At 36.0% G+C, this 13,224-nt stretch overlaps 1 protein-coding gene across 1 annotated transcript in view; it reads left to right on the top strand.

Annotated features, from left to right (window-relative positions):
- LOC105048941 (RPM1-interacting protein 4) overlaps window positions 1-10,816 on the top strand; it is a 32,268-nt gene extending 21,452 nt beyond the window's left edge. The window contains 4 exon segments of the mRNA XM_010928447.4: window positions 8,374-8,770; window positions 8,773-8,939; window positions 9,037-9,228; window positions 10,416-10,816. Of these exon segments, the coding sequence (XP_010926749.3) occupies window positions 8,374-8,770; window positions 8,773-8,939; window positions 9,037-9,228; window positions 10,416-10,448 (789 nt within the window). The 3' untranslated portion in view covers window positions 10,449-10,816.
- The last annotated feature ends 2,408 nt before the right edge of the window (window positions 10,817-13,224 follow it).

The following is a 13,224-nucleotide window of genomic DNA, read 5'->3' as shown; positions in this document are numbered from 1 at the left end:
AACTTGGTTCACTTGGGGTTGTCTTTGAAGTTCTAGGGTCTCAATTCTACGGGTCAAGATCGCTATTTTGGCCTCTATTGCTAGGGATGTTAGGACTTGGTGTATACCACCTTTTGTTGGCATAGGTTCCCTGGTTGCTTCTCACTGCAGATTTTTTTCTGCTAGGTCTTCTAAAAATTGTCAAGCTTCATTGGGTTCCTTATGCATAAACTGGCCTGACACATTGACTTAGCATAGTTCTAGAATTTGAGTCTAGACCTTCATATATAATTTGGTATAACCTCCATGTTTTTATTCCGTGATGTGGACATTGGCTAAAGAGGTTCTTAAATCGATCCAAACACTTCCAAAAAGACTCACCCACTAACTGATAGAATTGGTTAATTTCGTTTCTTAACTTGGCTATTTTATGATGTGGAAAAAATTTCCTCAAGAAATCTTTTACAAATCCATCTCAAGTTGTGATCAAGTGGTTAGGCAGACTATATAAGCATTTCTTAGCATTTTCCTTGGGGGCAAAATTAATCAGTCTCAGTTTAATAGCATCTTCTGACAGTTGGTGTATTCTCATGGTATCACATACTTCCTTAAATTCTCTAATAAAAATATATGCATCTTCATTCCCAGTGAATTTAGTGAGCATGCTAATGATTTGAGGTTTAATTTTAAAATTTATTGTATTGGTTTGGGGTAGTCTGATACAAGATGGTTGGACTGACCTAACAGGATAGCAAAGGTCTATTAGGGCCTGAAGTTCTTGATCTATTTCACCCATTGTGGACTCAAAAATTTCTTGGATTAGGGTAGAGTTTGAATCAATTTTCACCAAACGACCAGGTTTCTTTTTCCAAGTTGCAATCTTGTAAGATTTAGAAAATTTTAAGAATTTTTTTTTAAAAAAAAGAAAAAAAAGAGAGAGAAGTTCTAACGATGAGATCCTAAGGAGTCCTAAATCTAAGAAGTAGATGTGAAGAGTTTTATTAGGATTTTATGTTTGTAAGTTAGCAATCAAGTTAAGTAAGCACTCCTAACTCGGGTTACCTTGGTTTTAGACAACTCCTAACTATTTCAAGGCCGCCTTTCGAGCATTTCAAGTAAAAGATCAGCCAAGTAATTGGCCAGATAAGTGTAAGATCGGTGGAAGGCTCCCCATGCTTTCGCAACGGATCTAATTAAGTAACCACCTTTCTTCGAAACGTAGTTCCTAAATCACTTTTTTAGATACCAGTCAAAATGACTAACCCTAATCCGGTCCAACTCTAAGGGTTCCTTGTCCTAATGAGCTTGAGAATCTTTAGGGTTGACGTTTAATTAATTTTAGATTGAGGCTTAGGTTAGTGCAACATGCAAGGAATGTAATTTTTGGGCTAAGGAAGGGTGATCAAATTCTCATCTTATGTTGTTTACGAGTTCATGCCCTTAAGATATTTTATGAGAATGCAATGCAAAAGATCAGGTGTCCAAGCACAAGTGGAAAGTTTTGAAATTTTAATTTGTTTGTCTATTTAAGTTAAGTATTATGAATGGATTTTCTTTTTTTTTTTTCCTTTCTTTTTCTGTTAGTCTATTTTGAGCAAGAAGAATGAAAGATAATGCTTGAATGGAATAAACAAGGCAAATAATCTAAAAGCAAATAAAGCAGTTAATTATTAAAAAAAGAATATATATATATATTTTTTTTCAGAAAATTGCAACAATTGTGCTACAATCCCCGACAACGGTGCCAAAATTTGATGCTCGTCATTACAGCACCAAAGATAAAATTAAACCGATCCTACTATTGGTTAGAATAGCAGTGAGTCGGGTATCGATGTTCTCGGGGATTATAGGCTAAGTTACTCCAATTTTAATAGAATTTTAGATTAAACTTTAAGACAGAAATTTCAGCAAGTAGATTAAAAAAAAATTCAGCAAGTTAAAAATTCAGATCTAGCAAATTAAAATAAGAGAAAACAAGTACAAATTAACTGGGGGTTTAAGAATCAGTTGAAGCCATTCTGGGTTTTCGAATCCATCTTTAGCATGGTTGTGGTAATTCTTTTTAATGCAAGAATTTAAATTTTAAGAACTTAGTTATGACTATAACTTATTTTTTAGAGCATGAATTGTATCTCTCGATCACGATCCATCCTTATAGATCATAAGTTATTCAATACTTAATTCTTAAAAATTCAGAACATGACTTTCAATGATTTCTCTATAAACTATTAAGTTGAGTACAGATCGTATCTCTCAATCACAACCTGTCCTAACAAATATAGTCTATTTAGATATTAATCAATAGCAAGCATGTTAACGCAAAGACAAGATTTCATGCATAGAAAAATAAAATTTCATTAAAACTGAATAAGAGAACATGTTATTCATTGCATAAAAGAAATTACAAAAGATGAAAAAGAAATTACAACCCATGCTAGAAGACTTCTTTTACTTCCCCAAAACTCAGCCTTTTAGCCGCGCATGCTTGGGGATTGCTTTAACTTGAATCTTGGTGTGGTGGTGGAGGTTTTGTGGAGGAAGATATGGAAGGTGTGGATGGGTTTTGGACAGCAAGGGAGAGGGAGAAGGGATGGTGGACGGCTGGTTTGTGGAGGTGGAAAAGAAAAAAACTAGGACTAGGGTTTTAGAAGAGAGGAGGAGAGGGTGGCGTGTATGGGGTTTAGGCGTGGAGTATGGGAGGCTATAGGCGGCTGATTTATGTGGAAGCGTGGAGAATGATGGTGGCTGGATGGAAGGATAAAATATTCGGTGTCTCCTTCTCATTCCCTGCGGCCTTCCTTTTATAGACTTCATATCATCGTGTTTGCTTCTCATCATCAACAACCCATCACATTTATTTCCGCATTTGAACTGCTTGCCACGTTCACGTCTCGGGCCCACACACCAGCTTCCGCATCTCAGGCTTCATTCCGCGTATCAGGCGCACACTCGTGTTCAAAACCTGTCCCAAGCTGCGCTCAGACCCACAAGTTCCAACTGTGCGCCAGCGTCTCCTGGCTAATGCCGCGCCTCTTGCTTCTCGCGTGCAGCCACATGCCACACGTACAAACCTTCCTGCAAAGCCCAAAGCCAAAGGAACCAATGCTCAATTTAATTCCCAACGGACTCTTTTTCATATTTAAATGCTCATAAAGTTAGATCATGTAGGGGGTTTTGTGCACCACGTAAAAAGCTTTGTGAGCCTGCCATGGTCCACGCCAAAAATAATTTTTTTCTTATATTCATTGGGTTTTTGTCACGCATTCATATATCTTCGTGTGTCGTGCATCTGACGGGCTTAAATTTGGACTCAAGTTTCATCTATACGTGTTGGAGGGCCATTACATGTTGTTTTATGATTAAATCTTCATAATTAATTATTTTTGAAAAAGAACATAAAAAGTATGAAATACCAAATAATAAAGATTAAATAATAAAGATTTTAATACTTTTTATGTCGCATTTAATGAACTAATCAGGCATGTAGAGATCCTGAAAGTGATACTTAGGCTGAATATAGGTTTCATTTATGTTTCAACCATTGCTATTAGCATTAAATACTAGATAATAAGCACTAATAATTAGTTGTTATTGTTGCCGACATTGATATTGTTTTTCACATTTTCCCAAAAAAATATTGCTATCACTTTATTGTTTTTGTACTTCATGTATTTTATTTTATTTAACAGTCAAAAATACTAACCACATGTGCTCCTGCATATGCAGCCAGTGTACTGCATATATGCTATGTGGCCTTTGACTGCCTGCATATTGCAAACCATTTTTAAGAACACTGTTTTTGAGTGAAAGTTTGTCATGCATGAGTCAGTCATGCAGCAACCTCAGTAACATGACTTTTCATAAAAAAGGCTACCATCACTCTTGGACTAGATTATCAACATTGAGCCATTGTCTTCTAAAAGCTGAAATGAGATGGGCTCCCATTGCTTTCAATTGTGTCATAATGCATTGGGACATGATCATAGTTGGCTTAGTATTGCCACAATCTTTCCTAGATATTTTGATCAAACATTTATTGATCTCAAACAAAAGGGAAGCCCGATTACTACTCCAAGTGAACCCTTGGCTTGAATTTTTAATGCTACCCACCCTATAACCATATTGTTCTCTATGATCAAAAGAAATGGTAAATTATATTAACCAAGTAGCTAAGAAGATTTTAAAAGAAAGTAGAGTTGAAAAGCAAATCTAAAATTTAATGGCGAGATATTGTTGACAACAAGGTGGCTAAGATTTTCTTGTTCTGAGGTGGGAGAGGTCACCATTTTATCCTTATCCACATTACTTGATATTGTTGACAATAAGGTGGCTGAGTTTTTCTCATTCTGAGGTGGAAAAAGTCACCATTTTATCCTTATCCACATTACTTGGCCCTTCAAAGTGTTTGTGATAAATGTAAATTCTTCCATCCCCCAGTCCCCACTATGTGTACTCTCTATTTTTGCAGCCCTATGACCATTAGAGTTTTTTTTTAGGCCATCTTAAACCATGCCTGACTCTCTCATCTCTCTCAAAACCCAGACATTCACATCTTGCAAAGCTCAGGATATTTTTTTCCCTTTGCATATCTCTTTTTTCTTCCAATAATCTCTTCTATGGTTTTAAGTTTTGGTTGAAACCATGGATTAACAAAACCGGTATGTTTGGCATAGTATTATCAGTGTTGTACTGTTCATATTGCAAAATCAGTGATGCTACACTGAAACCATCCATGCCATTACATACCAGGCATTACTGATCCATACCATGCATAGGAATGGTATTTTAGTGACCGTACTGATAGTACCAGTAGTTTTTTTTTTTGGTTATTTTATCAGTTGCGGTATGCACCAAATATGTACCATTTCAATGGAGGAGGATATGAGGTTCGATATGAATATTTAGAATCTTGGCTAAAACTGATCTACTTTGGCCAAAATGGATAAGTTTTGATTGAGACTAATCTATCTTGGCCAAAAGGAACCAGTTTTATCCGAGTTCGAATCGAAACTTACTGAAATTTTCAGTCACAGTCATGTTAGTTGGTTTTGGTCAGTTTCAGCCAGTCTCAACTGTTTGGGCAGGTTTAATAGTTTGGCTGATTTTGGTCAGTTCCGGCAATTTGGATTGAAAACTAACTGTAACTGTTCTTTTTCTCCTAACAAGTTGATGTGTTTACATTTTATTTGACTCTTTTGCTTTAAATTATTTACTTTATTTTTTACTAATTAAAAAGGTTTTTTTTTTGCATATATGCCATGTAGATATGGCTTATTTCATATTCCCCTTCAAAAATTATTTTTTGCATTTATGCCCTTCAAATATCCTGTTTTGGCATGGATGCTGCTTCCTTTAGATTTTTGGCTGGTCGTGTCAATATAAACTGTTTTGAGAATCATTTGACACTATTACCTTTTTATGTTAATATCCCTGAAAGATTTAACATTCAAGTTGCATTGAAAAGAGTTATATCTTTATATAAGTTTTTCAAGAGTATTAAAGTCAGTATTAAAGTCATTTTATACTTATTAACACCTTAAACAAAAAAATCTGATGGAAAGGGTATTTGAGGGATATATATACTGATTTTTGGAGGGCAATATACATAAACTATATTTGTATGGGTATATACGCAAAAAAAAAACCCTAAAAGAAATAATGTGTTGATGTGATTGTTTTCTTGCTTGAATGTTTGCCTTTTTAGAATAAAATAAAAACAATAAAATAAAAGGAATGAAATAAAATACTTTCTTATTTATGTGGTTTTTTTTTGGCTTATATCGGTCATTAAAATAGATTATGTATAGATTGGTTTTTTCTTGCTTATATGGGTTACTAATTTTTCACTCCTGTGGTACTACATAAGTGTGCAATTAATTATATACTTTTGTATATGTGTTAATTTATGCTGGACTAAGTGATATTTGGTGTTCGTACTTAATAGGGTAGTACATTATTCTAAGCTACTTAATGCCTTGTAAGTCACAATCCTATGTAACAAAAGGCACAATAAAATGATGTGAAATAACTTTCCTTGATTCCTTTTTTCCCTTATTTTTCTGTTTTGAAATGTTTTCTGACTTTTTGGTGGAAACTTCAAAACTTGGAGTGAAACTACCAAAACCACCATAACTGCTGCAATGAACATTCTAACTAGGGAATAGAAACTGAAACCAAAACCTATTTTTAAAACCTGGAGCTCCTCTGAATCTGACTTGTTAGACTCGCTGATTTTTTTTCTCTAGTTGGAAACTTGCAAGATACAAAGGGCTTTGCTTGATTTGAACCTTTAAATTCCAATTGTTTTCTCTGATCACACAAACTCACCTCTAATACAAATCACTCTCAGGAAAATAATATTAAGTTTTAGATAAATCTCAACATATTATAAGATCTTTACCACCATTGATTAGTGAGATCCACCTAAATTCTCTCTCTCTCTCTCTCTCCCCCCCCCCCCCCTCGCTGAGGCACACACATGCTTGCACAGATTGAGATGGAATGACTCAAAAATCGGTTGTTGGTTGATTGAATATTGTCATCTATAAAATAGAATGAACTTGTTTTTATGAGTGTGGGGCATTAAGAATTTTGAATGGGCATATAAAGCAATTATGGTTAGAGGAAATGTATACGAGAATACATAAAACTTAATGGTATGGGGATATTGAAAGGATGTTTTCCAATACAGTAGTCATGAGAGCATTGATGATGTTTGGAGAAGATATGAGACATAATCAATTGTCCAGACAGTAAAAATGTGCAGAAATGACTGGACTTTCTCAAATAGAGAAAAATATGAGCTGCCACAATTTGAAGTGGCAACTTCATCATTATGCTTCTTTTCCTATTTTGGGAAAAATATGGAGCTAGTTTTACTTAACTACGAGTCTTTGCTATTTTCCTGAATAGTTATTCCCTGTCATATCAACCTTTTTAAGAATGGTACATTCCCTTTTCTTAAATTTCTGATAGTGAAATCTGCATTATTTTTGTCTCTCCTAGTCGGTTTAATTGTTTCCCAACAAGATTCTTATTGGTCTATAGACCCTACATTATATAGCACTTACATTTAGTTGAGCAGTTAAATTGTGCTAGTCATCCTCTTGCAGTCTGAGAATACTAGGCTTGAAGATTAGAAATTGCATCGTCGAGTCCCCAATTGATGTGTCAACTTCAAGGGTCATTCCAGTTCCTTAGCCAATTAAGATATTAAAAATGGAAATGAGAGTTGAGATTAGAGAATGATCTGAAAATTTAGGCAATGAGAAGGTTAATATGAGAAACTAGAAACAGTATTTTACAATTGTTATGTTTAAGAAGATTCTTTGGCTAGGGTCCGAACTCCGAAGATGTGCTAGAAAAAATATGCCTGAGATTTTAAGATTGAATTCTTTAAGTCGAGCTGTTTAAGGTTAGGAAAATCAAGGACATGCAATTCCCCCTCTCAGACTAACGTCTGGAAGTGTAAATTGGAAATTTGGAACATTGATAGCATAAACACAAATTCAAATAAGTGACTCCTGTAAGAAGAATTGTGCAAGGTGTCTACATACTAAGCTACCCAAATAATATAAATGAATGGCTGAAAGTCCTTTTGCTGATAGTCAAGATAAATGGATTCTGATAAATTATATCAATGTCTAAATGTCCAATTAATTTAGTCCTTGCTCATTACCTTTGTCAACTTGCATCGTATCACTTGAGGCCCTTGCTTTGACTCTACCAAACATGCCAAACATTCAGCCCATCTTCTCAAAGGCTGGGCATACCGCTCAGTTTACCAACACATTTTTTGATGCCAGCTCTGTAGCTTCCGGGGAAAGAAAGGATAGTGAGAACTAGCTTTCCATAGAGGAAACCAGATATATCAGAAATGCGAATGCATACTGTTAGTCACATATCTCAGGTGAAGGAATTTTAGAGATGTTGTTTTGGTGGAAGAAACCTCTACTTGAATTTCACCTTTTCTATGGATTTTGTCTACTCAAATGGGTTAATTTGATAAAATTTTTTCTTAGAGAAATAAGAAGCTATTTTATGTAATTAAGGATTCTCCTGATGTGGATGATAGATAGATGACGTATGCTCAACTAGATAGGCCGCTTGGTAATCTCAAAGAAATTACAGCATTTTATGCATCAAGAAAATTGTTAATCTGGATGTATTTCAAGTTCTCTAGTCTGCTTTTCTGTTCTCCCTTAGATTATCTGTTCTCTTTGTATTGTTTTCTGCAGTATGAGTGGTACAAATTGCAATAAGGAAGTACCCAAAGGCCATTTCAGGATTAAACCTTTAACCCATCTCTTGATGCCAAAATATTTTCTCTTCACAAGAATAAGAAGATACTCATGATGTTCCATGTCTCTGAAATACTGTTTGCTTTGACTACAGCAACATGCCCATGTTCCGAAATTTGGCAATTGGGAAAGTGATGGAAATGTCCCTTACACTCGATGTTTCGACAATGCACGCAAGGGTAAAGCTGGAGGGAAATTAATGAATCCCAATGATCCTCAAGAAAACCCAGAAGCATCTTCTAAAGAAGTTCCACCAGATCAGGCCCTACCATTTAGTAGTGGATCTGATCCTGAAGCTCCGAAGCCCCAGGATGAGCGATGCATAAGCAGAGAAGGTGGTCATCGTCGACTTACTGACTCTCCTTTACGCCATGATGCCCTACCTCGGAAATCCACCTCAGACTCACCTCATCACCGTTATGGGGATCAACCTAATTCAAGTGATCCGCCAAGGAGGGCAGGCAGAACAAGTGGTGGATCAGACAGTCACAGCATGAACGTTCTCCCCTTCACCCCCATTATCAGGTGAAAGCTGTGAACAGAGGTGGAGTGTCTTCTCCTTCCTGGGAAAGAAAGAGTTCATCAGAAGGTATTCATGGGCATTCTTCCAACTCTGCAGGAAGATCCAGATTGAAGGCTGGTGGTCGAGGCGACGAAACAGTAAACTTATTACTTCTTTCCAATCATCAGTTTTGCAACAGCATAGTTGTTCTCCTGTATTCACATAAAAATATGATATTGTTTTCTGAATTGACAGCCTGAAAAAGGATCGGCTGTGCCCAAGTTTGGTGAGTGGGATGAAAATAATCCTTCTTCAGCTGATGGTTATACCCACATATTTAACAAAGTAAGGGAAGAAAAGCAGACTGGATCAGCAAAAGTTCCTGTCATTTCCAATGATATAATATATCCCAACGATCTCAAGCAAGATGGTAGTAACCAGTCTTCAGTGAGTGATTTCTTCTATCCCTTGTGCATATATTAGCAAAGCTGAATTACAATCTAAGAAGCAAGAAATTTGTGTTTTTCTATGGGATGATTTTTAAGACAGTAAAGTTCATCTTTGAAGTGGATTTTGCTATCATGTGAGGTGGTACTTCAATCAAATACCAGGGTTGAATAAAATAGACCTGATCCATGGATCTTGGTACAAATAGGGTTAGCAGCATTGTGTTAACTTGGCAAGCAATGCACTAAAAATGCCTAATATTTATAGAGCACTGCTTTGCTTATAGACATTCTTTTATGTGCATGGCCTTACATGCTGACATGGCTACATGCGATTGGCAGGAAGCATGAAGTTTCTTGGTGTGATATGGGGCACTTGTTGCCAAGCAGTGGCAGGTTGCCTTGTTAAGTGCATTCACTGCTGCTTGTAAATGGTGCATGTGAATGCCTGTTTGTGGGCATAGACTTTTTGATGTTTACAGTTAAGCATCAAATTTTTTCATGTTAATAAGAATTTAACTTCCAACCATTTGAAATTTTTGTGGAATCATCAAGTTGTTTTGCATTGTCAGTGCTTTTGGTCAAGATACAGTAAAAGTTATTAGGTGTCAAGCCATTTGCCATGTGCAATGGACTTTTCATCTTTTATTGATTGGTATATTCCATAATTTCAAAACTCTCCAATTAATTGCTTTGCAGTGATATTTCTGTTGATCTGTTATGCGTATTAGTTATTAGTAATAAGTTGCCCAAACCTAATTCTGAAATTGAAAATTGATTTGTTTCTTATAAACTATCTTATTTAGTTTTTTATGAACCTTCTGATGGAAATGTCACTCGTTTCACTTCCACCGCACCAAACAAAAAGGGTCAACTTCCATTGCATCTTGTGGATATTTCACTTTCACTTGTCTGAGTAGTGTCAGAAGGCTCTAATAGAAAAATACATTGCCTTCGGTAAACCAGAAAAAAGCATCTTTGGTGCTTCTTTTCCATCTTCAAATCCTATGTCTACCAACTAACAAAACATGTACCAATGTTAATTTGCTGTTGAGCATTTTATGTGTCTCTTTGTTATGTGATCTTCTATTAAGAAGAAACCCTTCAGTGCTTGATAGTTCTTTCCAGAATGATCTTCTTCTTCTTTGTTCACATTTCATTTATTTATTTATTTATTTATTGTTACAGAGCTGTTCATGCTTTGGCTGGTGCGGAAAATAATTGGCGTTCATGAAAAATTTTATGATGCTCTGGACCTGTAGATATCTCCAAAGAAGGCTACTCTGTGTGCTGGATCTCTCTGAAAATGCTTTCTTCTCTCTTCATATATGCCGTAATGTTAATAATTATGCATATATTTATAAGCAAGCACACTTTGATTCTCATTTCTTGTATTTACTAGCTCTTGTTTGTGACATAAAGAATGCTGCATATTCTTTTAGTGTGTTTTTATATCCTCTAACCTAAGGAGCCCAGGTGTATTCCACGTTATATTTTCCAGTGTTACTCATTCTAATGCATGATAGTTCTGGTTGTATATAATAGTTTACAATGTTCATTGTTATGAAGACTGAATGTCATTGGGTCAAGATTTTGATTTTTTTTTTCTAATCTGCATTAAACCAAGGTTCCTACATGGAGCAAGTTTCGTTGTGTTAAAGTGACAACTCATAGCCATTATTTTGATTCCTTAGATCTAAAGGAATTTGAAGACCTTATTTATGTGATTTCTTTTCTATTTTCCTTTTTAGATTGGTAATAGGAAGGCCATGGTTATGTAAAACTTATTGGTCACCCTCCGAAGAGGAATCACAAGCTCTTGCCATCAAGCCCAGCATTATGTAAAACTTAATAGCACAATTTTCTGTTACCAAATCAGGCCTCAGTTGTCATGCATCGATTTACTGAGAAAATAAGTAGGATGTATGCTTGTGTAAAATATTTTATGCCATTAGTTACTGGCATTGTATTTTATAATTTCGCAGGTAACTCTGTTTTTTCTTGTTTGTTGGTAGAAAGAGGGAACCATATTGCCAGAGAACAAAATTACAGCATGCAAGAGTTAACAGAGCTGAGACCTGTACAAACTATCAAACATAACAGCCACAGGAAGGTCATGTATACCCAAAAACACCCAAATGACCTTCCAGCAGGATTAAACAGAAATCCTGCAAACACTTCACATATAATGGAAGGAAGAAAGCAAACCAACCAAACATAATAACCTGATAGGAAAGTATGTTAAACCCATAATGGCCCCCCCAACAATGACAGCCGATCTGAAATAACAGACTTCTGCAAGGAAGATAAAAACACAGCCTCAAGAAGCTTAATAATAGAAAGGTACTGAACCCCTGCCAACCCAGCCAACAATAGACACCCAGATAAACCTTTAAAAGGCTATGGAAATGACCAGCATAACCATACAAACAGGAGCTCCCAGCCAGAAAAACTATGCTGCTACAGTTAACATGGCAGTCTGGCATAGATGAACAGAAGACCCAGGGATAAGCTTGACACCCTCCATCCCTGAAGCAAAAAGATGTTCTTGCACTAAACAGGAGCATGCACAATATTCAGGGTGAATGATGGACCCGCAAAGCAGCCCCATTATAGAAAACAGACCTAAGAACAAGAACAAGATCAACCATGAGAAGAGAGAGAATATCCATCCTGAGAATCAGCAGCAGAAGAAGCAATAATATCATGGCAAAAGACAATGTACTAGTCCAGCAGCTAAGCATTACGCATATAGATGGTACCAACAGCATCTCCATCAAGATAAAGCCACCTGCAACCCAGTCCAAACAGCCACCAGCTCGGCAAATGGGACCAAGGAGGGTAGCAAAATCCTACTGCCAGCTCTGAGCAATCTGCCTTCTTGGTTCTGAAGAATAAAAAGCTGTAGCCACTGCTCCATCAATCACAGCCACAAGATCTACCCTTATGGACGACTCTGTTTTTTTTTTTTATCTCGGTTCAGCAGAAAGGAAGTTTTATTTGACCAGAGTTGTTTCCCAGAGCTGGTAAACTAAAAGAAATGAGAATGCTCCAGTTTTCCTATGCAGATTCTTGGTGAAATTAATTGTTTTGAATACAATTTGGTTCTCGAAGGATGCTCTCTTTAGGTTATCTAGATAATGATTTTTCCTCCACTGATGTTGCTGAGAAATGGATCACTGCCTTTGAACAACTAGTACCTTTTTAGCTTTGATTCATAATCTAATTCTCTCAACTAAGTGGTTGGTTGTCCATGAGGAATTTAAAATAGGATGTGTTCAACAATGACCCACTTGTGGTTTCATTTCACTTTCATGCTACAATGGTTTTCTTATATTTCAGTTAAAAAATGTCATGTTAGGTTGAAGCTTGCGGAAGCGTCAAGTCATTCATCATGAAGTAACTAGTTGGCGTGATGGTGTTTGTACTTCACGTTGAAATATGATTTTTTTTTTGATATTTTATACGAACAGGTTGCTGCATTAAGCTCGCTGATTTTTGGATCTTCAAAAATTGTACAAAGGTGATCTTGGATCTCAAAATTTAAGAGTGAAAAAAATGGAAGTCTGGAATCGAAATAAGAATGGATGATTTTCATTCCAACTGTTTAATTGGAAAGTGTCTTGTTCCGATTCCATGATAGAATGGAATGATCCAATTATATAAAACTCAATTTCTATTCTTTTTATAGATTCAAATTTTTATTTCAATTTCATTTTAATTTCGATTTCGGTCATTAAGTACTTTGAAAATTTAACAATTTCGATTTCAATTTTAAATCATTTCATTTTTCATTCTAATTTTGATTTCGATCACGAATCAACACAATCTTAATTCATATTTTTTACTTGTATCATCTCCAGAAAACAACGTACAGTATTTTCGTCTCCCTCGTCTGTTTCACTATTTTTTCCCGTCCCATGTTTGCTAGTTCCATCTCATTGTTGCTCCCTCTGGACCACGGTTGTTGGCCGATCTCCATCCTTGCAACCACCAA

This window comes from Elaeis guineensis, chromosome 7, assembly GCF_000442705.2.
Source record: "Elaeis guineensis isolate ETL-2024a chromosome 7, EG11, whole genome shotgun sequence".
Taxonomy (NCBI): Eukaryota; Viridiplantae; Streptophyta; class Magnoliopsida; order Arecales; family Arecaceae; genus Elaeis; species Elaeis guineensis.
This window is presented reverse-complemented; position numbering and strand designations above follow the sequence as displayed.